A 26,291-nucleotide genomic window follows, 5' to 3' on the forward strand; every position below is an offset into this window, starting at 1 on the left:
GCCTCCTTTCTGAGTGAGAAGTGGAGACAGTGGAAGTCTAGGAGGTGGGGTAAAGAGAGAACATTAGGCAATGAGGACCCTGGGAGGGTCCACAGATGAGCTTTGCCCAGTCTGCCATTTTGCCATGGACATGGAGAGTGAATGACATGGAGTAGGCAATGCGTCAGTGCTGACTGGCTGGATAGAGGAATGAGAGGGGCTGGTGACACTTGCAGTTATTTGAGTCCTGTCTATGCCTCTTCTCCCCAACTGAGCACCCCAGATTTCTACCCTTTGTCTCTAGTAATCTGAAAATAGCAGTGTAGGTGAAGGAGGAAACCCAGCCTTACTTAGTTCATTAATCCAACACGCTGTCTGGAGGGGTGCCATTTTCAGAGACAAATAGGAGGAATACCAGGACCTCGGAGGATTGACATTCCCTTAATAGTTATTTGTGCTAAACCCTCTGATGAGGCAGGTGCATGTGCCACCTAGTATTATTGACAGGGACGAAAAAACACCTCAAATCCCTTATAGAGTGTCATTAGCAATTTGGTAATCAGCTAAAGGTGGGTGAGCTTACTGAGAAAAGAAACCAGAGATTAGGATGATAGATAGAAGTCAGGGCCTTACATGAGCACCTGGAATGGAAAGATAACCGCTAGTTCCAGGATCTAATGGGATGATGCTTTGTCTTAGTTCAGGCTGCAGTAACAGTCCCATAAACTGGCTGGCTTATGAATAACAGTAAATCTTTTCTGTTTTGGAGGCTGGAAGTCCAAGATCAGGGTGTCAGCAAGGTCACCTTCTGGGGAAAGCTCTCTTCCGGATTTCAGACTGCCATCTTCTCATTGCCTGAGGACACCAATCCCATTCACAAGGGCTCCACCTTCAGACCTTATCACTCCCCAAAGTCCCACCTCCAAATACTATCACTAAGGGGTTAGGATTTCAACATATGTATTTGGGGAGGGGATGAGGGGGACACAAACATTCAGTCCATGGGACACTTCCTGTTCCATTAGCCCTAGACTGGATAAGGAGATAAACATCGTACATGGTATATTGGGACAGTGGCTGGGGTTATGTTAGATTCCTTCCATCAGGAGAGAGCAGGGATATGAAAGATCCAGTATATCGAATGACCCCAGGGAGATGTTGGGAAGAGGAGCACATAGTATTTGTGGGCTTTAATTTATTTTCTTAAGATCTTGCTTCGGAACTAAGAGAATATGCATCTGAGTAAATCCATATCCCCTTATCTTATTTCCTGACCATACTCTAACCATAGCCACTATTTGATTACTCTGACCACCTTCTGGGTTTTCTTTTCTCTGATCCTGTTCCATCAGGAGATTGATGGCAATGCCCTCTTGTTACTGAAGAGTGAGATGATCATGAAATACTTGGGCCTGAAGCTGGGACCTGCACTGAAACTCTGCTACCATATTGATAAACTGAAGCAAGCCAAGTTCTGAAGATGTTTAAAGGATAGAAGTAAAATCCAGACAACAGATCTCAAGATCATCTTCTGAAGCCTTACCAACATCAGCCTCCATCGCAAAGATTCTCTTCTGAAAAAAATAACAACCACAAAGACTTGGTCTTTTTATAAAACTCGTGCATCTTTGCCTTTAAAAAAAATTCAACATGGCCCTTTTGAAAGGTTCCTCTGTGTTAGTGATTTGCCAAAAAATTATCCCCCAAATCTATTATTTTTCACATTCCTGGTAGGTTGGTTTCTTGTAGGGTGGGTCCTATTTTTATAATGAGAGTGTGGGGAACTGAGTGTTATCGCTCAAAGAGGACCCTTGAGGCTTCCAGTGATGTTAGAAGGACCTTTGTCTCTGCAGCACCACCTGTCTTTAACTCGGACCTGGGGACCTATCATTGTGAGCCTTGCCTGATTCAGCTCTGAAAGCTGTCTTCTGAGGATAAATGCCTCACTTTGCACTATCTGGAAAACTTGAATTCTTTTGCTCTCTGAAAGAGAAGAAGAAGGAAAAAAAAATTCTTTTCTATTCCCAGTTATCTGAAGTACTGTGTTGCCCCACTAGAGGGCAGACTGCTGATGAAATTTCAGGCCCCTCATTGCAGTAGCCTGATACTCAGTACCCAGAGGATGGGTAGGGTTTCTGTGAACAAGATCTAGCCTACACAGACATGGGAAATTAATTCCCAGTGAGCACCACAGATTGCAACTTGGGAAGAAATCATCTTCTAGAAGGTTCTAGTTCATATCCAATCATTATTGACTGACTGAGATGCAGCAAAGGCAAGAATTTGGAAGCATGTTCTTCCCAGATGGGGTTTTGGAGTTCCTTCCCTTCCAGAGTCCTTACTGAGCTGTCAATGTGTTGGCACGTGGGAGAGTCTTAGTGACATTTAGCCATGGTGTTTCTTAAAAAAAGTAAGAAGAAAGATGTCTCGACTCAGCTTTGAAATGGGAGAGTGCTGATTTCTAGTCACACTGAAGGACTGTATAGTTGTATCTGTGGTTAATTTTTCCATCTTCAACAAATACACGGACATGCTATTATGAGGTTTAATTCAATTTACAAATAGGTTTTCCTTTCTCACCTTGGAGTAATAGAAAAAAAATTGATTTCTACCCCTTTGCAGCTGTGTCCAGGGAAGGACAATGAATCCACAATTTATGAGACAGAAGGGCAACCTCATCTCCATTTTTCTTCTTATCCTTTTCGTTTCTCTCTTCCCCTGTCTCTTTTTCCCTTCCTCTCTCACTTAACAGGAAACATATCTTCAAAATGGATGGTCCTTTGCTGTGGGCATATCATTTTCCTTTAAAAGCACCTGCAGTGTTGGAGGTGAGGAGGACCTTGTGATCTCTGGGAGGGCGAGGATCAAGGACAACTCAGGGCCTCCCTTGGCCCAAATGCAAGTTAGAAAAAGCACACTGTCCCCGGTGGGCAGCCTGGCAGGGGTCTCGGCTGGATTTCAGCCCCCTCACCCCTCCACCAGCTGCCCTTGTGCAGGACAAGACCTGTACAGACTTGAGTGCAGCCCTGGGTATATTTCTGTGTTGATCCTCTGTAAATCATACAGAACCTAGGCGAGGATCATAAGAAGAATTCCATGCCGTGCCATTAGACCCACTTTGATGAGTGATATTTGAGAAAGCACGTCATAGCAAAAACCCTTTTTAGATACACAAATGGTGGCTAGATTTAGAGCACAACAGAGAAGGGACAGAGGAGAATGTCCTAAAAGTGCCCACAGAACCGAGCTTGAGTTACCAGGTCATGGAAGAGCTGAATGTTAGTTCCGGCACCTGACAAAACTACTCTGAATCAGGCCTTGGGACAGAGTCCTCAAGATTTTTAAGTGATAGATTGTCCCTCAAAGTCGGTTATTTGTGAAATGCTTACTGCTGGTCTGGAGTTAGAGTCTCCCTCAAAAACCCATGGATAGCTTATGCATTCAGAATGGCCAATGTGAAAACAGTAAGAGCCAGAAATCCCACAGCAACCATGTTTCTCCTTCTTTTGCTCAGTCCTCTAAAACTTGCGGTGCCTCTTCCATCAACATATACCTCATACAGAGACTTTCAAAACTTCCTACCCATTCTCAGTAGTGCCCCTTCAGGATAAAAACATCAACATTGGTGTCCCCCAAATCCAAATCATCCCCAAACAATATCAGAGAGATGCTTGGTGTGGTTTTCAGGGGAGAGAGATTTTGCCATCTCAAGTGTAGGAGAAAAACTGGGTCCATGTTCGTGGGATCTGCTCTCATGGAGGTGCTATCTCATTTTGCATTAAACTTTAAGTGGGACAGATTGCTGAAGCCATGATATTTAAGGTTTGACTTTTTAAAAATCTTCTTACTCTTAAGATGAATGCTGCCATATCAGAGAATAACCCAGGCAGGAAGTTCTTCCTTGCCTGTTTTTGCACTGAAATGCAATTAGCCCACCACATTATTGTTGTAATACTGCAATTATAATTAATTTTCACCCCTTTCAAAAATCTTGTCAAACCAGGCAGCTAAATAGCTTAGCAAATGTAAAACATGCCAGGCCATTTCCTCTAAACAGACCTTACAGAGTCAGGCCATGTGTGTCACCCCGTCCGAATGGGAGCTTGTTTGGGGGGCCTCGCACTTGTACAGACGTGGTGCTTGTTATTCCACGGCAGTAGCTTTGCTTCGGGTTGTGGCGAATAATGATATAGTTTAGCATAATTCCAAATTAGAGTGTGTGTGTGTGTGTTCATGCTCCAGACACTTCCAATTACACTTGTCTGTTAAACACTTTTACAAAAAAAAAGTCTAGAGACAGTTCTATTGCCTAAGGCATTTTAAATATTTTATGAAGCACATTATTCCCTTTGTGAAGACTTCAGGTAAAAGATGTGCATTTTGTGTGTGTGTGTGTGTGTGTGTGTGTGTGTGTGTGTGTGTTTGTTTCCTGACACTGTAGTTGGAAGAGCCTTAGGAAGTAGCTAGGTGTGTATCGGCTGTTGGATTTGCTTGGTGTCAAAGGCTTCCCCAGCTTTGTGGCACAGAGGGGGACCCCACTCTAGGTTGTTACTACTGGGTATCCCCTCTAATGCCAGTAGGGTGCGCCCTGGAGGCTGCTGGGGGTTGGTTCTGGGGTTCTGGGCCTTCCCAGGTCAGGAGCTGGCTGACAGGACTCCACTCCGTGTGACTGAGGGGACAAGCCTAGCCAGGAAGCCCACTGGGCAGGACCAGCCGTCTGGAGCCTAGTTTAGTGCCCGCCAGAGCTGCACCGCTCCCCCATCATTTCCCTTCAGCAGGAAAAAGGAGTGGAGAGCACCTCACCAGAACCAAATAGGATACTGAAATACACCAGGGAGGGATACTGAGCTGCGGTTAGGAAGGAAACTGTGAGGAGGGGAAGACAAAACTACAAATGTCTTAGGAAGACAGTAAAAGGGGGTCTCTTCTAACAGCCCCAACCCTTTAAGCTACAATATCCTATTTTTGTATTTATGTGTGGAATAGTTCTTATGTTTTAAAACATTAAAATTATGTTTTTTATTATTTTCTGAGATTGTTTTAGGAGAATTTTGTCATAGCTCCGAAGATTATTGGAAATGCCCAGAAGTGACAAGGGACTTGAATTTAGTCATTGTCAGAAGGTCTTGAAAGACGGAGATATTCTGCTTTCTTTCCAAAGAACTAGCCAGGTTTCCTCCGTGTGAGCAGAAGGTGAGTGCTGCCTGCCGTTTGCTCTGACCTGGTACTTTTCTAAGTCTTCTCCGATGGGCTTAGGTGAGGAGGAGATGGGACTCACTTTTTTTTTTTTTTTCCTTAAACCACAGATAATAAGATAGGGGACTGGGAAGGAGTGTGTGTTTTTTTGGAAACTGCAATATTTTGTTAAGGAGAGGGATGAACACCTGCCCATGGGTGTGGTTTATTTTTTGTCACAAACACACTCCAAGAACTGAGTCACTGCCCAGCTCTGCTCTGGTCTTGCCATGTGCCTTAGTCTCCATGGCACGAGAAGACCATGCTGAGAACCCCAGCTGTGACCCCAGCAGACGGTCAGCTGTTTAGAGGTACAAGCAGTCCTGTTCCCACCTTGTGATGTCACCCTGGTGGCGACTCTCACACAACTCCCGCCCGTGCTGCCCTGGGAAGAGCCCTGGGAGCCTCAGCTTCCAGAGTCCCCTTCCCTCCAGCCACTAGCCTAATTGAAGACGATTCCTTTGCGGACAATTGGAAGCTGGATTTTTGGAAATCTAGCATTTACTTGAAAGAGAATCGCTCTTATCTATTGCCACCAGTTAAATATTATGGAAACATGTCTGCTAACAATTTGCTTTGTGTAATTTGTTCTAATGCTAATAAGTAACAGCTGGGACACTTCCTGTGGTAAATTCCTTTGTGGTTACAGTGGTATGATCACACATGGACTTCACCAAATCGCTGTACTTGAGAAGAACGCTCACTCTGGCTCTCCCAGGTTGCAGGAAATTCCCAAACTGAGAAGCAGTTCTGGGCAAAAGCATATATTTTTAGAGGAGGATTTGCTTTTCTTCATTCTCTTGTTTTCCTAAACAGGGCCCCAGACCTGTGCTCTTAAAATCCTGCATAAAGAGCCTGGGGTTCTCCTCCTGCTTGGCGTTGAGCTTGGTTTCCTCCAGAGGAAAAGACAGCAAGCAGAGCTAAAGAATGACACCTCCCCCCAGGTCAGTGTGCTGTGCCCAGAGCTGATATGGAGAGGACAGGGCGAGAGCAGTGGAGATGCATCTGAGAGCCAAGAGCTGTTCAGCAGCTGATTAGGTAGTGATGGCAGACAGCGTGGGCATCTTGCTGTCCAGAGGGTCTAAATGTACCACTCAGACTTGATCAGGGCCATCAGCCCACCACTCTCTGCTCTGTACTCGACCACATGACCTGAGCCTTAGAGTTGATTCCAAGCACTAGATGCTCATCGCAAAGGCCAGCACAAATGCCTTCTACTGGATCCTACTTTGGAACACAACCAAAGCCTTGCTTCTCCAAACAGCTCACTAGGAAATACCCGACCTTCACTGGGTGTCATTTTACAGTAAGCATATATGACCGGAGGCTACCTCCACCATAACCTATAATTGTAGCATCCTCAAACCTCAGGAAGGCTCTACCTCCTCATCCAGTGCTGGAACACCTTCCCTACAGCCCTGAGAAATGGCTCTGCCTGACCGCGTCCCATTAGGAGGCGTTCACTCCCATAGGAAGTGGCTTATTTCTCCGTTGGACAGCTCTTGTTGTGAAAACATTATTTCTCAGGGAGACACAGATGTCTGTGAATCAGACACAGACGTTTGAGATGAAGCCAACTCTGCAATCCTCTTTTAAACAGAGCTTGTCCAGGCAGGAACCACACCTACAATACAAATTGACGTTGGCAAGTCCAGCCCAGCTCCACTACGTTAGGGCAGAGGAACAGACACCACATACAAATACAGGACTCAGATAGGTCGCAGCCATCAGATTCATCAACCCTGTCATGAAAAACTATTAAAATTCTTGTGACCTCACACACACACAAAAGGGTGTCCTGGGAGAATCTTCAGTGTCGTTGTAAGTCTGGCTTTGGTCACACAAGCACGCGAGTAACAAAAGATTGCGTGAATGAATCTACAAGTCCATGGGCCTCATTAACTGAAAAAAACACCATGACACGCGGAGGTTCCATCTCTTAATTGTACTCACTGGTGATTTAATAAACTAGGGAAGCTTTAGTTTATAGACAAAAACAAGGAATAATTGATGATAGAAAAGTAAACATGGTCTGTTGTGAATTTATTCAAGCCTTGTGCAGTTCATGACACCAAGCCCAAGCAGATTTCATGCTTGTGCATGCATTCCCCAGTGAGTGTGTATTTGTGAGTTAATGCAATAAGAGATGGGAACTGGGGAAGGTTTGGGAAGGGATTGCCAAAGGAGATTTTGCTTTCTAGAGCATTCTTATTCAGAAGAACTATCTAGCAATGATTTAGAAATCAGACAAAACATAGTTTATGTAGTTTACTTAGATAAACTTCTGGATTGTGGGGCAGATTCTCTATGAAAATTGTTCAATCTTGGTAACTTGGAAAAAGCAGCTAAAATCCAGCACCTTGCCCAGCACCTGTCATACAAAAGGCATCTCATTCATATTCATTGACTGACTTAAGGAACTTGTTTAGTTTTCATATTTTCTTCAAAAAGCCGTGAGTTTCTTTTGGGAGCTCATATCTTTACTGAGAGGAGAACCGCTGAAGGGACAGGCCAGAAGAGCAGGAGGCCTTTCCAATGGTTCTCCAAACGCTCGAGCAGGCCAACCCTGTGGTCACCGATGTGAGTTTCTGTCTCCTCTTTTTGTCATAGGATCTCACATTCTGCTTAGCCCCGTGCTCCACTGAGAGTGTTAGAGAGGAACAAAGGCTTCTTCACAGCTGTACTGTTTTTTTCCTTTGCAGATTTCTTTTTATTTTATTTTAAATTTTTTATTGAAGTATAGTCAGTTATAATGTGTCGACTTCCGATGTACAGCATGATGTTTCAGTCATACATATACATACATATAATTGTTTTCACATTCTTTTTCATTATAGGTTACTACAAGTTATTGAATACAGTTCCCTGTGCTATACAGAAGAAATTTGGTTTTTTATCTATTTTATACATAGTAGTTAGTATTTGCACATTTCAAACTCCCAATTTATCCCTTCCCACCTCCTTCCCCCCCAGTAACCATAAGTTTGTTTACTATGTCTGTGAGTCTATTTCTTTTACAGCTTTACTTTTAAGACATCTCCTTTTCTTTCTCAATCCACAATGCCTCTCAGAAATAAGTAGGGTGTCCACTGGCTGGTTAACTGAAGGACTGTAAGGGTCTCCGGGAGGCAGAGCACACTGTCCATGAGCCCTGCATTCCCAGGACCCTGCTTGCCTGGGCAGTGGAGGGGGGCAGGTCAACGGGGCATCTTCCCTACAAGCCACAGGCTGAGGGTAGCACCGCTGAGGAGGCGCCGCCACGGGAAATGGGTAGAAGAGAACCTTCCAGGTCCTTTTCGCTCTTTACTCATCTCCACCCTTGAGAACAGATTCAGAAAGATCAGGGGCTTCTCTTTTTTCCCCAGACGGTTACATAGGAGCATTGAGAATCATGTGACCAATTTTTTTGTCCACAACCACTCCAAAACTTAAGAGTGTTTCACCTTCAAAGAAACCACCTCAAAAGCCTGGGCATGTGTTCCAAGGATGTTCTCATTGCTCAGAATATTCCTAGTGCATCTCTTTTGGGGTCATCTTTAGGAGCTGGAACACATTCTCCTCAAAGTGGAAAGCCTATCACTTGAGGGTGGGTTTTTTTCCTTTTTGGAGCCAAAGGCACTGGGGTCATGTCTGGTGAGCAGCATGAGCAACACTGATAATTCGAGATGTAAAACAACATGTCTTCATACTCATTAGTTTGTCTTTTCCTTGTGTCTTTCCATACTGGGTACCAATGGTTTGAGCAATAATAGCCACAATTCATTTGTTAACTTAACTGTATTAGGCAGGTGTCAGTATAAGAAGCCGCAGTGTAGACTACTTTGAAGGGCAGCGTCATCTGGATGAACATTCAACGTGTTCATTTTATTTTTTTATTTTTTATTGTAGTGTAGTCAGTTTACAATGTGTTAATTTCTGGTGTACAGCATAATGTTTCAGTCATACATATACATACATCATTTTCATACTCTTTTTCACTATAGGTTACTACATGATATTGAATGTAGTTCCCTGTGCTGTATAGAAGAAACTTGTTGTTTATATATTTTATATATAGTAGTTAGTATCTGCAAATCTCAAACTCCCAATTTATCCCTTCCCACCCCGTCCCCCCTTTGATAACCATAGTTGTTTTCTGTCTATGAATCTGTTCCTCTTTTGTAAATAAGTTCATTTATGTGTGTGTGTGTGTGTGTGTGTGTGTGTGTGTGTGTGTGTGTGTGTGTGTGTGTGTGTGTGTGTGTTTTAGATTCCACATATGAGTGATACCATATGGTATTTTTCTTTCTCTTTCTGGCCTACTTCACTTACAATGATGATCTCCAGGTCCATCCATGTTGCTGCAAATGGCATTATTTTATTCTTTTTATGGCTGAGCAGTATTCCATTGTATAAATATACCACAACTTCTTTATTCGGTCATCTGTTGATGGACATTTAGGTTATTTCCATGTCTTGGCTGTTGTAAATAGCACTGCCATCAACGTGTTCATTTTAAAGTAATCTCATGGTCGTATCTTTAGGCATTGTAAGCTGAGGCTATTGTGAGTTTTTGCAAAGAAACAGAGACCACCCTCATACCTAGAACCCTAGAATACCAGGGGACTTAGGAGGAAGAAGCCTTGGGGGGCACCTGGACAGCTCACTCCAGCGTAGAACCTTCTCCACAGCATATCCCACTGGGTCCACATCACTCTGTGGGGGCAGACTATGGTACAGAGCAAAGAAACAAGCTCTCCAAGTTACCACCCCCACTCCCATCTCCTCATCTGGAAAAGGAGGGGCATCCAGATGACCTTCAGGGCACTTACAGCAAAGGCTAGCGGGGCTGTTGGCTCCTCGGTCTTCCATTTTATAACTTCAGCTTCTGCCTCTGCTCCTGTTTGTCCTTGTCTAGGTGTTTTCTCATCCTCTTCTCTCATGGGCCCATAGCTCCTCCTCAGAGCCACATAAGCATCACTCTGCTATCCTTTCTCATTTTTTCTTTTTTACTTTGCATTTCATTCTTTCTTCCTGTCTTCATGTTTTTTTTAGTTTCCCCTTTTTTGTTTTTCTCCATTCCACTAGCTCAAATGCCTTGTGGGAAGGAGAGGAGGTGGAGAGAGAAATAATCAACAGGTGGCCTCTTCCCTCACTGGCCAGATGGTCCTGACCCTTGCCTGCCTTCCACTGTCCCATTGTCACCCACCTACAGCATTCCCCAGCTCTGTCGTGCTTCCGGCCCCATCTCCACTTGTTCATTCCATTCCTCAAGGTCTAGCTCTCTCAGTCTGTCCTTGAGTTTGGGAATAAGAGTCCCATCCCTTTTGATTGCTTTGTTCTGTGACTCACCCTGATGTCTCACTGATAGGCTTTATCAACCTTCCTCAAGCACATACCCCAGTGCCCATCCCACTGGGTGTCCCTCCTCATTCAGCCTCGAAGGTCAAGAGCCAAGTGACCTGGAGCTGTTGTGACATACCTCTTGAGAAGCAAGCATTGTTTCTCCCAGTCATGCTGCCTCCTGCAATCTGCAGGGAGTCACTCTGCCCTCCAGTAGCCTTTCCCATCATTCCACACTTCTTTATGGAACATGTAGCTTTGTCCAGACCCGCTTAGCATGGACTGCACCTCCTAGTGACCAAAGCCAAGCCAGTGTCTCAGTGTAAATGAGAAGGGCCAGCCTGGATCAACGATGAGGCACAATGAGCTACGTCAGAAGCACTTCTGGGCTGAGGGTTTGTCATTAGTCATTTACAGGTCCACTGAGATATGCGCAGTATGAAGTGGCTTGTGTCTGGGTGGTGGAAGATGATGACACATTTCCCAAAGGAAAATATGGTGTAGAGGGGGGAGAAAGGCAGCAAAATTCTGGAATGGGGATGCTCTATTCCTGGGCTTCATCCAGCATCATCACACCCCCTCCCCAGGAACTGAAAGTGTTTCTGCCCAAGGATGAGAGGGTTCGGAGGACTTTGATTTCTTTCATTACCCACTGTGTGCTAAGCTGCAGTACTTAACTTGCTGTCATCTTCCACAGATATCTTTGATCACATGAGGATTAAAACAAATGAGCTCCTCTCATCTCATCCTCCAAAAATTTTGAAATATCAGTTGCTTTATACAGCATATATTTTCATTTTACAGACATCGGTTGATCTGTTTGTTTTTCTCCTGTATATACGTAGAAGTAACTTTATCAATATAAAATTTTTAAGTACAATTGTAGATTAATTTACTTTTAATTCGATACACACAAAAACTAAACATATAGACAAAATAAACTCATTTCATCATAATTGTATTCTGTTGCTATTTTTTTTCTTCATATTAACAGTGAAAACTTTTTGTTAAATTCTATTGTAACATCACAAAGCATCGTGAGGCTGAAAGTTTTGTGTTTTTCTAGCTATGCTAGGTTGTGAGTATGTGGCATGGCTCTTGCTAAATAATGTGGAGTTCTGAGTAAGTGAAAATCCATGTTTGCTAAGCTCTCGAGGTTGAATGATGATGTGCCTTTTGTTTTGTAAGTTGAGGAGGTTATTTTCAGATTCTTTCTTTCAGTGCAGCCTTAGTTAATCTCATGTTTCCACCTCTTTATTCTGAGTCTTGACCTCGCTGTGCCACGCAGGAGACTTTCTCTCTCTGTCCACCTGGGAGGCTGGCAGCCACTCCCTTTCCCTGGTTAAGTTTTGTCTTTAACAAGGGTACCAATAAGACATGCCCCCATCTCAGTAAGAGAAAAACCCTCCCTAGATGGTCTCCCCTCTCTTCTAATGAAAGATTTTAAAAGGGTATGTGTGCGCATTTTCACATGTGTACTTATGATTAGGTTTGGGGATCCAAGACAAAGGTCATCCAGTGGAAGTTTTTACATCATTTGCTTGTGCTGAGCGAGGCACGTGTGCAAGAGGGACCCCATGTGTGTACTTCATATACTCTAGTTACTTGCAAATTCCTGTGCTTTCACTTTTTCTGGGCATTAGGTAATTCTGGAACATTACTTCAATTCCCCGCTTTACTTAAAAGTACTTTAGGAACGTGGAGCTTCAAGCTTAGGAAATAGTATAGTTTTAGGGTATGGCTTTTTTCATTTTTAAAATACCAATGGATCTAATTTTGCAGACCAGAAGTCAGTGAATAGAAGTCATTGTAATGGGGAACAGCGTTTCCAGTGGAGAGAAAAGGCAGCAAACTGTCACCTGGGGAAAGAGCCTCTCCTTAATTCTTGCTCTTTGCTAGCATGATGCAATCAGTGTTTCCTGATACTGGGACAATCCTCTCGCCTCAAAGTGTTCCTATGTAATTGTGTCACATAATGGGGAATTGTAATAGGCAATTTGGTCCTGTAATTCAGTTTGCAGAGCATGCAAACATAAGATAACTAGGTTAAATGCAAATCAGCATTACACTAAGGTACAAAAAAAGGGGTGGGGTGGGGGCAGAAAAGATGCTGTGTACATAACTTAGAAACAACGTGAATTTTATTCCCCATGTGCCTCAAAGTGTAGAGTTTATTAATGTTATTTACCCTCTTAGTTTAATTTCATTCCAGACTGTTCACCCAGGTACCTTATCTGTATATGAACGTACATGTGTCCTTACTGCACATATTTATGGTTTGTCTCTTATTTGTAATAAGCAGTCTCCGAGGGAAGCCCCTTCTTCAGGAGTGAGGTGATGTGCTCATTTTTTACGATGTACGGTGCAAGTAGACTGTTAACAGACACATTGTTCTATATGACACCATATCAAAATGTGCTTTCAGTTTTTCAAAGCCTTTTTGTTATTGTCTGTAACTTTTTTCTTTGGGCTAATTCTTTCATTATTTAGAGGTCTATTTTTAATGTATTCCCTTAAGCAGTGACTGGTAGGTACAGTATAGTCAGATATGTACAGTTTCATTAAATAAACACTGCTGGCCTTAATGATTTTAATATTTTCAGGTGCTTTTTTTCATTTTTGAAGCAGCATTTTTTTTTGTAGTACAGTATATCATGGGCCTGCGAGTGATTCAGTAAAATTTCTAAATCTTAAAATTCCAAGATAATGCAGTATTTTCTGTTCATTCTGTAAAAAGTAGTTCTGTATTTTTAATAAAGAATGGAATTTATATGTGCCTCTGTATATTTTATCTGATCAACTTTTTAATGTTTATTATTCTTTCATTAGGACTAGTTTCTATAAGTAGATAACAAGGAAAAGTCTTTCGAAAAGAGTCTTTTGACAGCCAAGACCTCAAAAGCCTAAATCACAGCTGCCTGGGAGGCCTCTCCCACCAGCTGCCTGCAGCCCCTCAGGGTGGCCAACCCAGCTCCCAGATGGCTCAGGAGCCCAGGGGTCTCTAATGACTACACTTTGTGTCTCCCTGATATTTCTATTCCAGCCTGTGACTGCAAAGGGGCAGCCCCGTGGCAGGGAAGGAACATGAAATTTGATCAGAGCCCCCAGGTGAGGGCCCGCCCAGGGTCATCTTGGACCAGGAACTCCTTCCTGGTCAGTAATCGGGGACAAGAGGGCTGCCTCCTCTGATAGTTGGGAGGATTAAAATAAATGAGGGTGCCTATAAAGCTCCTTAGACAGTTGAATCTGGAATCCTCCTCTGGGACTCCAGCTGTTTGGGGTCACTGACCCAAACAGTCTTGGTTTTTGACCTGCCATTTCCCTGCTCAGAGGCCCTGTCCTGTCCAGACTTTTGCAGTAACCCTTGACAAGGGCAACATGGTTCTCAATGTAACAGTTTAGGGCGGGGGATCCTCCCAGGCCAGTGTTCTCCAGGCTGGGTAAGGCCAGCAGGGAAGGCTTGGGGACAGCTCTTGGGGAGAGTTGGGGGTCCAGACCTCCAAAGCCTTCTCTCACTATCTGCCCTTGGTTTGCTTAAAACCTAATAGACTCTGAAAATATTAACCTTACAACTTGTCCTGCCTCGAACACAGTCATTTCTGAGCTCGTCTTTCCCGTCTCTCCACCCTCACAGGTCCAAACTAGGTGGCCTTTCTCAGATGTCCATGAGCCCCTGAGCCACCCCAAGAAAATCCACTTATGCTTGCCCTCACACACCTGGATCCTAAGGTCTCTTCTCTGAGCCTGTTCTTTTCCAATAGTTAGACACAAGCTCTGAAAACCCAGCTTTTTTTCTCATTTTGCACCAACTGTAAAAACCTAATTATAAAAGGTCCAATTGGGGAAGAAACCCTAAAGCAAATGTGAGATGTTTTTCTGTCTTTTTTCTGTCCAACCTGAACATAGATTTGGCCACCAGAACACTTGCAGACCTAGAAAGGAAGGAGGGAACGCCATGAAGGGAGGCCTCTCGCCCTGGATTACAGCCCCTGTGTGGGGTGAGGCTGACGGGCATCACCGAAGGGCAGGAGAAGCACAGCTGGTGTGCACGGCCAGGTTGGAAGCTGATGTGTGGGCATGTAAGCCCCTGACCATGTGTATGTACCTGCACTGCCCCCACCTCATTCCCTGTTTCTCAAGTGCCAGAAGATGAGAAAATTGATCAATAGTCAATCTAAGAAAGAAATGGAAAATTTTATTTGAGCCAATTTGAGGATTATAATCCAAAAGACAGTCTTTCAGAAAGCTGAGGACTGTTCTGCCCATCAGAGGTCAAGGCAATTAAAAGTTTTTGAGACAAAGGGTTATCCATCAAATGACATATTGACAGTTTACACAATCAAGAGCTGCAGGTACAAAGCAGGTAGGAGGTCATCATGACCTTTTACCAGATTAAGAAGGAATGTTAGCTCTTAAGGAGGTCTGGTTAACACAAGACACACTAAAGGGGAGGGAGGAGGCCCAAATGGGCAGAGAAAATCTTTGTTTAAATTCTTCTTGTCTTGCCACAAAATATGAATTTGATTTCATGAATAGATTGGACCAGAAGACACAAGCCTGGATTTTAGTCCTGACTTTCCCACTGACCGGCTGAGGGTGTTGGGTAAATTGTTTCACCTTTTTAGAACCCACGGAGTTGGACCAGCTGAGGTCCACATCCCTCCACCCCGACCCTGGCCACTCCAGGAGCCCGTGGGCCTGCGGCTTACCTGCAGAAAGGCCATTTGTGACTAGACTCATCCGTCATGATCCTGAAAGTCCTGAGCTGGTAGGACCCACAGGGTCCCGTAGGAAAGAGAGGAGCTAGTGTAGCTGAGAAGATGACCACCCACCTCGGGTATCTCCCTAAGGATCTACGAGGGAGAGTCCTTCTTAAGAACAGAATAGGGTTGATTTTCTCAGGCAAGTTATCAGAAATGAGAATTTCCTACATACTCTGAACCACTGTGATTCACACAGTGACAGAGTTCTGCTCCAGTGTAGAAATTTAAAATCCCATCACACACACTGAGCACGGACACATCTTGCCTTCTGATCTCAAAGAACTTCCATTCATTTCAGTGCTCAATGAACTTGCACATTTTCCCATTACACCTTTCATTAAAAAAATCATCTTTTAAGCAGAATTGCTTTTCTCCTTGAACTCTTCACCAAGGTTGATTCAATATTCATCTAAGAGTGGCTCTCCTAACTTATTGTTAACCTATTAGTGGAATCAATTAAAAAAAAAAAAAAACAGCTGTTGAAAGTCAAGGGCTACTTGAATGAGAGATATTTCTGTAAAATCCCCTGGGATTGGGAGATGGAAGAGAAGTGGATCTGACAGCAGCTCCGTTGAGGTTTCAGTTTAACAGGTTTGGCAACGATGTTTCGTTAGCGGCAGTTAATCAGTGAATCTCATTACTTAATAAGGTTATCACTCTTAGTAAAAGCTGCAAATTACAGTTTCTTTCTCTCCAGGCTGAAGATAACATCCTTAAAATTTTGCATCTACTAATAGTATCTCGTTAGCAGAAACCGGTAAACAGAAGCACATTGGAAAATGCCATTTGTGTGCAAATCAGGCTGATTTTTTTATCCAAATATTTTACAGTCATGCGAGCCTGCCACTTCCCTTCTCCCCCATTGTTTGGTGCTGGTGGTACTGTAAATCAGAGAGAGGTAGGAAGCTGCTCCTTTGTTCATCACCAGCTGAAGAAAAGACACTCTTGTGTCCACGGAGAGTAAATTCATAGTCTTGTAAAAGCCTTGCTAAGTCAATGTCAAACACAAGTCCATCTGCTCATCAGCTTTGGAGGAGACTTTCTAGTGATTTAGTGGTCCAGGAGAGCCCCTTTCCTTCAACAAAACCACCTCCCTTTACCCCACTCGGCTCTCACTTCAAATCTCATCCAGGGCTTTCAGAGTAGCCTATGAGCTCCGCCTCTCACCCTCTCACCTTCTCTTCCTTCCAACCCCTTGGCTCTTGCCGGTGTTTAAATCCCATAGCCTCATCTGCCGAACTTCCCCTGCCTGAGTTCACACATGCTCACCCATCCTTTTCCCCAGAGAGCCTGGGAACCTCAGAGAAGGACCAGGTGGTGCTAACTTTGACCTCCTACCAAGATGGCGTCATGTCCCATGTGGAAGGGGCGGTGGTGTAATGGTGAGTGTGTCATGCAGCTGGTGGGGAGTGCTGTGAGAGCCCCTCAGAGATGGGGGCAAGGGAAGCCGTTCCCTCTGTGCAAAATGTGGGATAAGAGCTGCTGGGAGAAAGGCATCTGGGAGCCAGGAGAATCCACAATGAAGACCTTTCAGCATCACCTCCAGAGGGGCAGGGCTGTGTCTGAGAACCACCCAGCACTCACAGATGTAACCAGGCAGACCTGTCATTCCCTCTCCACAGTCCTCCGCTTTCCAATTCAGATCTTTTGTTTGTTTGTTTCTTTTTGGCTCAAGAAAGCTCCAGAGGGGATGAATTGGAGAATTTTTCTGGTGTGTGGTACATGTCTTGTGCACACACGGAGTCTGCCTCATTCCAGCTGTGGGTGACATTTTTCCCTCCGGCCATTTCTCCCCCGCCCCTCTGCCCACCCCTTCCCACGCATCCTCTGGCCCCTAGCATTTCTCGGAGCTGCATATGATTTCCCTCAGGAGGGACTCTGTGTTTTCTGGCTGAATTATTCTTTATAATTTCCAACCCCTTTCCCTGTTCGGCTGCACCTCTGCATCCTTCCTCCACTTGGCCCTTGCAGCATTTTTTTCCCTCGGTGTTTTATTTCCTCCTCTGCCTCCTCCACCCCCACCCCAGTGACACCATCTCTGCGCGTCTCACAGCCTTACATTTTCCACCCGCAAACACTCTTCCAAGGGCCTCAGTGACTTGTGAAAATTCCTTCCAAACTTGTCTCCTGGAAACAGGATGGCAGATGAAAGAGTTCTTCATTAAAATTAGACACTTTAAAGAGGGATCCAGTAAAACTCCAAGAATCCCCAGTGCACGGAGCTGGCGAGGGGGCCAGGAGGAGGCGTGGGCTTCAGGAAAGGCCAGGACCCGGGAGCTGCGCTTCTACACGGCCTCACCACCCGCCCTTCTGACACTGAATCCCACCCTCCGGTCCCCGGGGCGGAGGCTTTGAGCCTGGTGGATTGTTTGTTGCCTCAGCTTCCTCCCCTGCCTCCCGCTGAGACGGCTGCTGAAACAGCTCGTGCGAGTGCGGTGCCCGGAGGTCCCGACGACCTGCGCTTCTCGGAGAATCCAACATGATTTCTGAGCTGAGAAGCTGGTCGAGGGCCTGGACGTCATTCCAAGCTGTGATTTCTCATTCGGGCTCCTATTGTGTGATTGTGCAGCTGGGCGGTGTCCCCTCTAAAAGGCCCAGCAGAGCGCAACTGGAGCCCGCAGCAGACTCCCGCGGGGCCTCAGGGGACTCAGGGCCTGGGAAAGCGGTTGTCGAGCTCCGGCTGAAGCAGGCCAGGTGGAGGTACGGAGCGGGTTCACCCTCTGCGCCCGGCTGGGCACTGGGTGCTGAACGAACCCTCCAAGCAAACTCTAGGAATCGACACCCTGGCCAGCGGAGTGAATCCTACGGCAAGGGTGGGACCCACGTCAATAGACCCCTCCTTACCCAGCCCAAAGTGCCCCCTCCTCCGTGCAGCCTCTCCAGACTCATTTCCACGTGTCTCGGGCTCCCATGCTGTGTGAACACTTCCTCCCGAAGCGGGGACTTTTTTTTTTTTTCCCCCTCATTTAGCGATGCTGAGACCTGTCCTTGGAGGCAGCAGGGGGTTAGGGTGGAGGGCAGGGGACAAATCTGGAATGATGCTTCAGAGGAAGTCTTTAACTTGTCTCCAGGCAACGGGAAGCTGTTTTCCTTTCTCCAGGAAGAGCCTGCTTTTGCTGGCCTGGAGAACTAAGGGGAACTGGGGACTGCAGATTCTCAGGCACTTCTAATCACTGTCTCTGTCCCAAGTCTCAGGGGCTCACTCAGTTGCTTTTTTTTTTTTTTTTTTTTTGGAAGTTTTTTTTTTAATTAAACTACAGTTGATTTACAATGTTTTGTTAATTTCTAGTGTATAGGATAATGATTCAGTTATTCTTATGTATGTGTCTTTTCATATTCTTTTTCATTATAGTTCATTACAAGGTATTGAATATAGTCTTTTTCATTATAGGTTACTGCATGATATTGAAAATAGTTCCCTGTTCTATACAATAGAACCTCGTTGTTTATCTATTTTATACATAGTAGTTAGTATCTGCAAATCCCAAACTCCCAATTTATCCCTCCCTGCTTCTTTTCCCCCTGGTAAACAAAAATTTGTTTCTTATGTCTGTGAGTCTGTCATTTTTAGGGTCATGAATTTGCCATAGGAGACCTAAGGCTGCACATTCTGTGTCCTTAGCAGCTCTGCCTCTATTATTATCAGATCTTGGGGCTGAGTTTCAGCACAGTGTGTCCCATGGATGCAGGAGATGAGGGTTAGGGCTGCCACAGAAGCCCCCAGCGTTCCTGGCATGCTCTCAGTTGGTAGTAAACTGTCCCAAACATTTTTTTTAATCAAGTGTTGCAATGCCATCAAAAATATCCAGCATCTACCACAATGTACTTATCATTGTCATTACCCCATTCCACCAATCAAGAGCCATGGCCCATGCATATCCCAGTGGTTCCCAAATTTTGGTGCATGTAAGAATCACCTGAAAAAAAAAATTACCTGGAAAACTTTAAAAACTACTGACTGCTGGCTTCCACCTACGGACAGTTTGATTGGTATGGGGTGGGACCCAAGCATGGGGTTATCTGAGAGCTCCCCACATGATTTAATGTGCAGCAGTGTGGAAACTACTGGCCCATCCCAGTACCTCAACTTCCACCTCCAGTGCAGTGCAGTTACTCCCAGGAGAAGTGTCAGTGCCTCCCTGCACGTCAGGGATGTTGCCAGGCCACTTACCACTGGCGACAGGGCCCAGGGCCTTCAGACTAGTGGGCAAGTCAACTCCAAAATCCCATTCTGATGGTCTGCTTTCTAGGGCCATACTTGGAAATGTCTCTGCCCGGAATCCCTAGGAAATAGAGGCTGAACTAAAGGTTACATGCTCAGACTTTATTGAGAGATGGAATTCCAGGGAAGCAGAAGTGAAGATAAGAGTCAGGGGAAGAGAGAGGGCATATAACGAGGTGTGTCACCAAGCTGCTCACAGCTCCACGAGAAATTGCTCAGTCCCATGGGACATCTGCAGCGAGACCATGTGACTGGCCTATCCCCAGACAGTCCCTCCCAGGGGAAAACAGGAGAAGGACTTACTTTCCAGCTCCCGTCTTCCATCGATCCTGGCCTGCCATTTCACTGTATCCTGCATCTCAGTAGTAAAGGGAAAGTCCCATGGCAGAAGATGAGAGGCAGGAGATGTGCAGCATGGCGTGGAAGAAAGGCACTGTAAGAGTCATCTGTTGCTATGGAACACACCACCCTAAAACTTGATGACGTAAGACAACAACTGCTCCATCTGCGCACAGTACTACGGGTCAGCAATGTGGGGTGGGTTCAGTGGAGTGGTTCTCCCGTTGGCCTCACCAGGGGCTACTGTGTAACTGCAGTCATCTGAGACTTCCCAGGAGCTCACCAGGCGCTGAATGGTCCAAGACAGCCGCCCTCACTCACCGGGCTGTGGCTGCATGCCAATGGCAGGGCCTCTCTACCTGATCATTTACCCTCCAGGGGGCCAGCCTGGGCTTCCTGGTGGGGCAGGAACGTGTTCTAAAAACTAGGGACGAGAGGCTGTCAGAGTTCTATTGAGGCTGAGGCTCAGAAGGCACACAAGTTCTTCCTACACGTTTTAGTGGTCCAAGGAGCCGCAAGGCCAGCCCAGATTCAAGCAAGGGGAAATAGGCCTCTCGACGGGAGGGACAGGACAGGCACACAGTGATGGGTTTGTGCACAGCAGGAGGAGGGACCCCCGTATCTGTCTTTACAAAGAATGTACCACAAGCATTGTACTCTGTGCCTGCAGGCAGGCCCTGGTTCCATGGCAATGGTGGAGGCGGCAGCAGCCTCCTGGCTCCGAGACAGAGGGGACAGCACAAGTTGCAGCTGAAGATGCTCCAGCTCCAGCCAAAGTCCAAGCAGGATGTGTGGATCTGGATGGCTGGTGCCTGAATCCAGTTAAGAGTGTATCACTATTTCTGAGAGCAAAATGGCAATGTCTAACAAAGTTGAAGACGTGCCTAGCCTACAACATCTAAGTTCCATGCCTAGGAATTCTCACTGGTGTCCACAAAGAAGTGAGGCCAAATATACACACAGTAACATTGTTTGAAATAGCAAAACACTGGAACAACCCAGAAGCCTATCGACAAGGAAATGAGTAAATGAAGGCTGAAACATTCATTCAATAAAATACTATATAGTAACTAAAATTTTATAGGTGAATCAACATAAATAAATGCCAGAAATACAATGGTGAGTGCAAAAAGAAAACTGAAGGAGGTATATGTATTGATACAACGTGTGCAATTCTTAAAGAACACAAAAATGATACCTTATATTGTTTAAGTATGCAAATGTACATAGAAAAATATAAAAACACATATGGGAAAGATACTCAGCTTCAGGAAAGTGGTTATCCCCAGGAAAGAGGAAAAGGGTGGGGGTGGGGGAGGGTATTAAAAAATCAGCAACCTTGTGTTCATTAAAATAAAAGGTATCTGAAGTGAATATAGAAATGCCAACTTCTGTTATATGTGGACCTTGGGTTTACTGATTTTTGTACTATTTTCTATACTTATTGTGTATTTGAAATGTATAATAATAAATAAAAACAAATATTCTTAAAAGGCACCAAGAGACCTCAGTTCTGGTCTGGGTTCAACTTCTAAGCTTGCTCTTTGATAGAAATAAGTTTGGGAAATACACACCAAAATGTAAATAGTGCTTTTCTCTGGGTGAGGGGATTTTAGATTACCTTTATTTGCTTGATTTTCATTGCATTTTTCAGTATTACTTGTATTTTTTATTATCAGGAAAAAAGGTAAGACATTTTCAGAAACTCTTGTTCTTTGGCCTTAGACAAATCACTCAACTTTAAAACCACATTATGCGTACAAGAAAAAAATGGAGGAACATACTACAAAACACCTAACAAGTACTCACAACTGTCAAGATCATGGAAAAGAAAGAAAAGTGAGAAACTGTCATAGACCAGAGGAGACTAAAAGAGACTTGAGGACCAAACACAGTGTGGTTTCCTGCCTCAGATCCTGGGACAGGATACGGACTTTAGTGGAAGAACTCGTGAAATCTGAATAAAGTCTGGAAGTTAGTTAACATCAACGTGCCAGTGTTGGTTACTTAGTTTTGACGTAGGTGCCATGGTTATGCAAGATGTTAACAGTGGGAGAAAATGGGTGAGGGGTATATGAGAACTTTGTGTACTATCTTTGCAACTTATAAATCTAAAATTGTTAGGATCAAAAAGGAAAAACTAAAATTGGCATCATTTGATATGGTTGTTTACATAGAAGTCCAAAACAATAGGCAAAGTATTAGAACTAATAAAGCTTCAGTCAATTGCTACCAACACACACACACACACACACACACACACACACACACACACACACACACACAAATAATTAGAAAATGTAGATACTCTTAAAGATACCATTACAATAGCAATAAAAGCTACAATTTACCTAGGAATAAATCTAATATAAGATGTGCAAGGTCTTTATAAAGAAACAAAATTTTGTATTGAAAGATATAAAAAAGAAATGAAATAAATGGAAAGATGCACCATGTTCATGGGAGGAAAGACTTTATATCATAAAGATGCCATTTTCCTACAAATTAATGTACTAATTTAGTAAATTTATCTTCAAAATCCCATCAGTTTTTCATGGGATATTTCCAGATTAGTTTACTTGTACCAAGGGATTTGTACGCAGGAAAACTCCACAGAGCAAGGACCAGTGATGACAGTCTCATCTCTTCTTTGCCATCATCCTAGGGTGATGAGATCTGGCTCTTCATCCCCATCCCCCCCAGTAAGGTGATGAGTAGGGGAGTCTTGAATCAGACCTGTGACTGGGGTGTATTTCAACATCAGCAGAGTTCTGTGTTTTTCAAAGAGGAGCAGTGGATAAAATTGGTTCCTGATATTTCTATCGCTCTGGAACCAAAGTCTCTTCAACCTTTGGATCTGGCCGGCTAGGACATAATAAATAACCCCACTAGTGGAAAAAACGCCTTCATTCCATTCCATGAGCTTATAAATCAGTATTACTCAGTTATCCCCTGACATCATCTAGTACTTTTCTCCATCACTCCACCACTGGGGATAGTGTCCTGCAGGAAAAACTTTCATTCTGAAATGTGCATTTCATCTTCTTCCAGTACTGGAAAAGCAAGCTCAGTAAGGAAGAGAAAGCAGCCACTGCCAGCTTTCTGCTTGGAAACATGCCACAGAAAAGCATCCAGGAAGAATCTCGTTGGAAGATGACTCTATCAGGAGTTTACAGCAGGCAGCTCACGCTGGGGGCTTCAGGGAGAGGAGCTGACCCTTCTCCTGCCGGTGTCGGTTCCTCCAGTCTGAAGGAAGCTCTGTGACACAGCTCAGGTCAAAAGATGAACCCCAACAAATGCACCCATGTGTATATGGTTCTTCATAGTTTGCAAACCTTTTTGTCTCATTTCATCCACACAACGACCCTGTGACTATTGCCATTTGAAATATGCGGACGGTGGCGTTTTGCAGATGGGGAAGCAAACTTCAAATTCACAGCTAGTAAGTAAATAAGCTAGAACTCATGCCTAGATTAAAACAAAAAACAAAACCCCAAAAAACTGTCCACTCCTCTGTCTCCACATTGCATTCTTTCTGGGCGTTTTACCCACGATGTCCACCTGCCTTGACCTCTTCAAGCTGCGGTTTGGTCAGGATGCCCCGCAGAGGCCGTTTTACTTATCTGAAGGCAGAGAGAGGCAGGTGGTTAGTCTACAGGCAAGACCGAGGGAGAGGCCTTGGGAAACTTAATCATTGTGCCCCTACTAATAAAAAAAAAAAGGCAGTTTCTCTAGACAAGGAATTTTAAAGGGCAGCCGGCAACACCTTCTCTGCGTTCTGGGCATTCTTCCTCCAGCCGCGCGCAGAGCCAGCACCTGGCCAGCTCACTGCTGCCACCTTGTGGCCGAGAAAGAGTGCCTGCCCATTGCCTGAATCACCCCAAGAAAGGAAGCTGAATGCTAGGACCAGCCGGATCTCCTTCTGCCCTTCCCGGGCTCCCCTGGCAACCCCCTCCCCTGACCCCTCAGTGGCAAGGCTGCCTAGGGGTTGGTGTAAGCCTCGGTGGGTGGCTGCCGGGCTTCCTCAGGCCCCAAGGCTGCCCCGCTCCTGCCAAACCAGGGTGGCGGTCCCAGGGCCCTCTAGATGGCACCTGCTGCCCAAGGAGTTACAAGCACACATGGCACTGGCCAAACAACTGACAGATGAAACAAGGATTTGCTCGTAAAAATAGGCCTGAACCGGACACCTGAACACTGGGTCTGCTTGGGGCCCTGTGTCTGCTGCCGCAAACTATGAACATCAGAAGGCAGGCAGAGGACACGCTGCTGGAAATAGAGCTTGTGGCAGACGGCCTCTGGTGACAGCCATTGAGGCAAATTTAGAGGCAGAAATCATCGGGAGACTTGTTCCCATGTCAGCAGGAAAACACTTCAAATTCTCAGGAGACACTGAAAGCAGTAGGAAAGGGGGGCTTCTGGTATCTGCACACCCTTCTAGTGGAGGCCTCTAAATATGGGGAGTCTATCACTGCTTTAAAATGTGATGTGCAATGATTTTAGTTCAAGGTTGTTTTTTTTTTTAATTCCTAACAGTAATCATCCGTGTGGCTATGATTCGGTTAGTAAGAATTTAAGACGGTTCTATCTCAAAGCACCATGATGCTCTATTACACTCAGTGGCGAAGGGTCCTGAAGCAGATCATTTAACCTCTAGCCTCTGTTTCCTCACCTATCAAATGAAAAGACTGAACAAATCTGTATTTCTTAAAATGTGGTCTGTGAACATATGTGCATCAGAATCACGTGGTCTCACTAACAAACGACCCAGATTTCAAAATCACTGCTCTGGGGTCTGGGGATTTGCTTTTTAATCCATTCTTCAGGTAATTCTTATGCACGGGTGACTGAGAATCACTGAGCAAGGTGATGTGGGGTTTAAGGTTTATCGAGACCTATATGCATCAGGCACTGACAAGAGACAATCCTTTTCCACAAAGAGCCCACAGTCCTGTTAGGAACATAGACGAGTGAACAAAAAGCAAGTGCCTGGGCTTGGTGGGAGGGGGGGTAGTGGAGAGAGTGGATGACTGCCTGGGGCATCATCCCTGAGGGCTTCATGGGGGAGGTGACACTGGAGTTGTCTGGTAAGACGGGGTCACCAGCTGCACAGAGAACGCTGCTGACGGTGGTCAGGAGGGGACCGCGGGCCTCGTGAGCAGCATGTGACTTTCCACCCACGTCCTAGGACTGGGAAGGTTAGAGATCTGAAGCCCCACCCTGACGGTGAGGCCAGCATCTGTAAGAGGAGAGGAACACGCTAAGGATTAGTCTGAGGTTTTCATTTGATCCAAAATTGGATCCAAAGCTCTGGTAATCTCATCCTCTCCTTCCAAAGCAGTATGAGGTCAGGTCCTCACAGAGGGAATGCCCAAGGGCAGGGCGGGTCCTGTGTCCATCACAGCACACATGTGGGAGGGCGTGGGAGCTTCCACAAAAGCTGGCTGAGGGTTTTGTGTCAGCATATTACTTTTTTAATAAAGGATATTTTAAACATCATAGCCCTTTCCCTCCTTATTTCTCTTTCTCCGTTCCCTTTGTTCCTTTCAATTTCCTTGGCTATCTACTATTTGAAACTGTTTATGTCCTGTAGCTTTTGGAAGGATGTATATAAAAAAACACGTTTTGTTACCTGCTACATAGTATCTGATCCATGTTCTTAAGTCTTCCCTCTTGGCCTCTGTATGAGTTGTGTCCAGGCCTTCTTCCAGACGGCCAGTGTCCTCTCCTCAGCCGGGGCGGCCCTGGGAGGAGGAGCTACTAGTGGCATGTTAGAAGCTGCTCCTGTGGGCTCCTGAGAGCCGATTCTAAATTTCCAGGAATTTTATGAGCCAGTTGGTAAATACAGACATTATTAAAAATTAAATTACACCCATTAGAATTAAGTAAGTTCTGTTAAAAACAAAAGCAACTGATTCTCAAACCTTACCACTCCCCAGTTATTTTATCTCGTTATACTCTTATCTATGATATTGGAATTATTTATGTCTGTTGTATCTGAATAGTGGAAATACCATATAAGCAGGAGCCGCTGCACACTGTCTTGCCAACTCTGGGTTCAATGACATCGATTGTTAGCTTGAAATTGGTCATGGTGAAAATATCTGTACCACGGAAGTCAGTATATGCTAGAAACTGGGACTTGGTTTATTGTCTTGTTGACTGTCTAGACTTAAGAAAGTGATGGAAAATATTAACAGTGAGGGGCAAACTTAAAATTGTGTCCTGTGGCTGCTGCACTGCACACAGCACAAACATTCAAGGAAATATTTTCCCTGTATTTGAAGACTAATATCTGATTTAGAAAAAAATTCCTATCATTGATGAATAAGCAAAGTTCCAACCTGTGTCTCTGTGGTTTTGCTTTTGTCTTATTTGTTAACATCCAAGAAAATGTCATGGACCACTCCTTCTGCAACTGCAGGCGGATACAG

General features: G+C 44.8%; 1 protein-coding gene across 6 annotated transcripts in view; it reads left to right on the forward strand.

Annotated features, from left to right (window-relative positions):
• SCML4 (Scm polycomb group protein like 4) overlaps positions 1 to 13,306 on the forward strand; it is a 127,633-nt gene extending 114,327 nt beyond the window's left edge. For 5 of the 6 annotated variants that reach the window (XM_074368549.1, XM_074368548.1, XM_010965381.3 and 2 more), the window contains one exon: positions 1,332 to 13,306. In XM_074368549.1, coding sequence (XP_074224650.1) covers positions 1,332 to 1,457 — 126 coding nt within the window. In that variant the 3' untranslated portion in view covers positions 1,458 to 13,306. The remainder of the gene's footprint in view (positions 1 to 1,331) is intronic. The other variant, XR_012508678.1, reaches the window with a different exon arrangement.
• The last annotated feature ends 12,985 nt before the right edge of the window (positions 13,307 to 26,291 follow it).

This window comes from Camelus bactrianus, chromosome 8, assembly GCF_048773025.1.
Source record: "Camelus bactrianus isolate YW-2024 breed Bactrian camel chromosome 8, ASM4877302v1, whole genome shotgun sequence".
NCBI classification, from domain to species: domain Eukaryota; kingdom Metazoa; phylum Chordata; class Mammalia; order Artiodactyla; family Camelidae; genus Camelus; species Camelus bactrianus.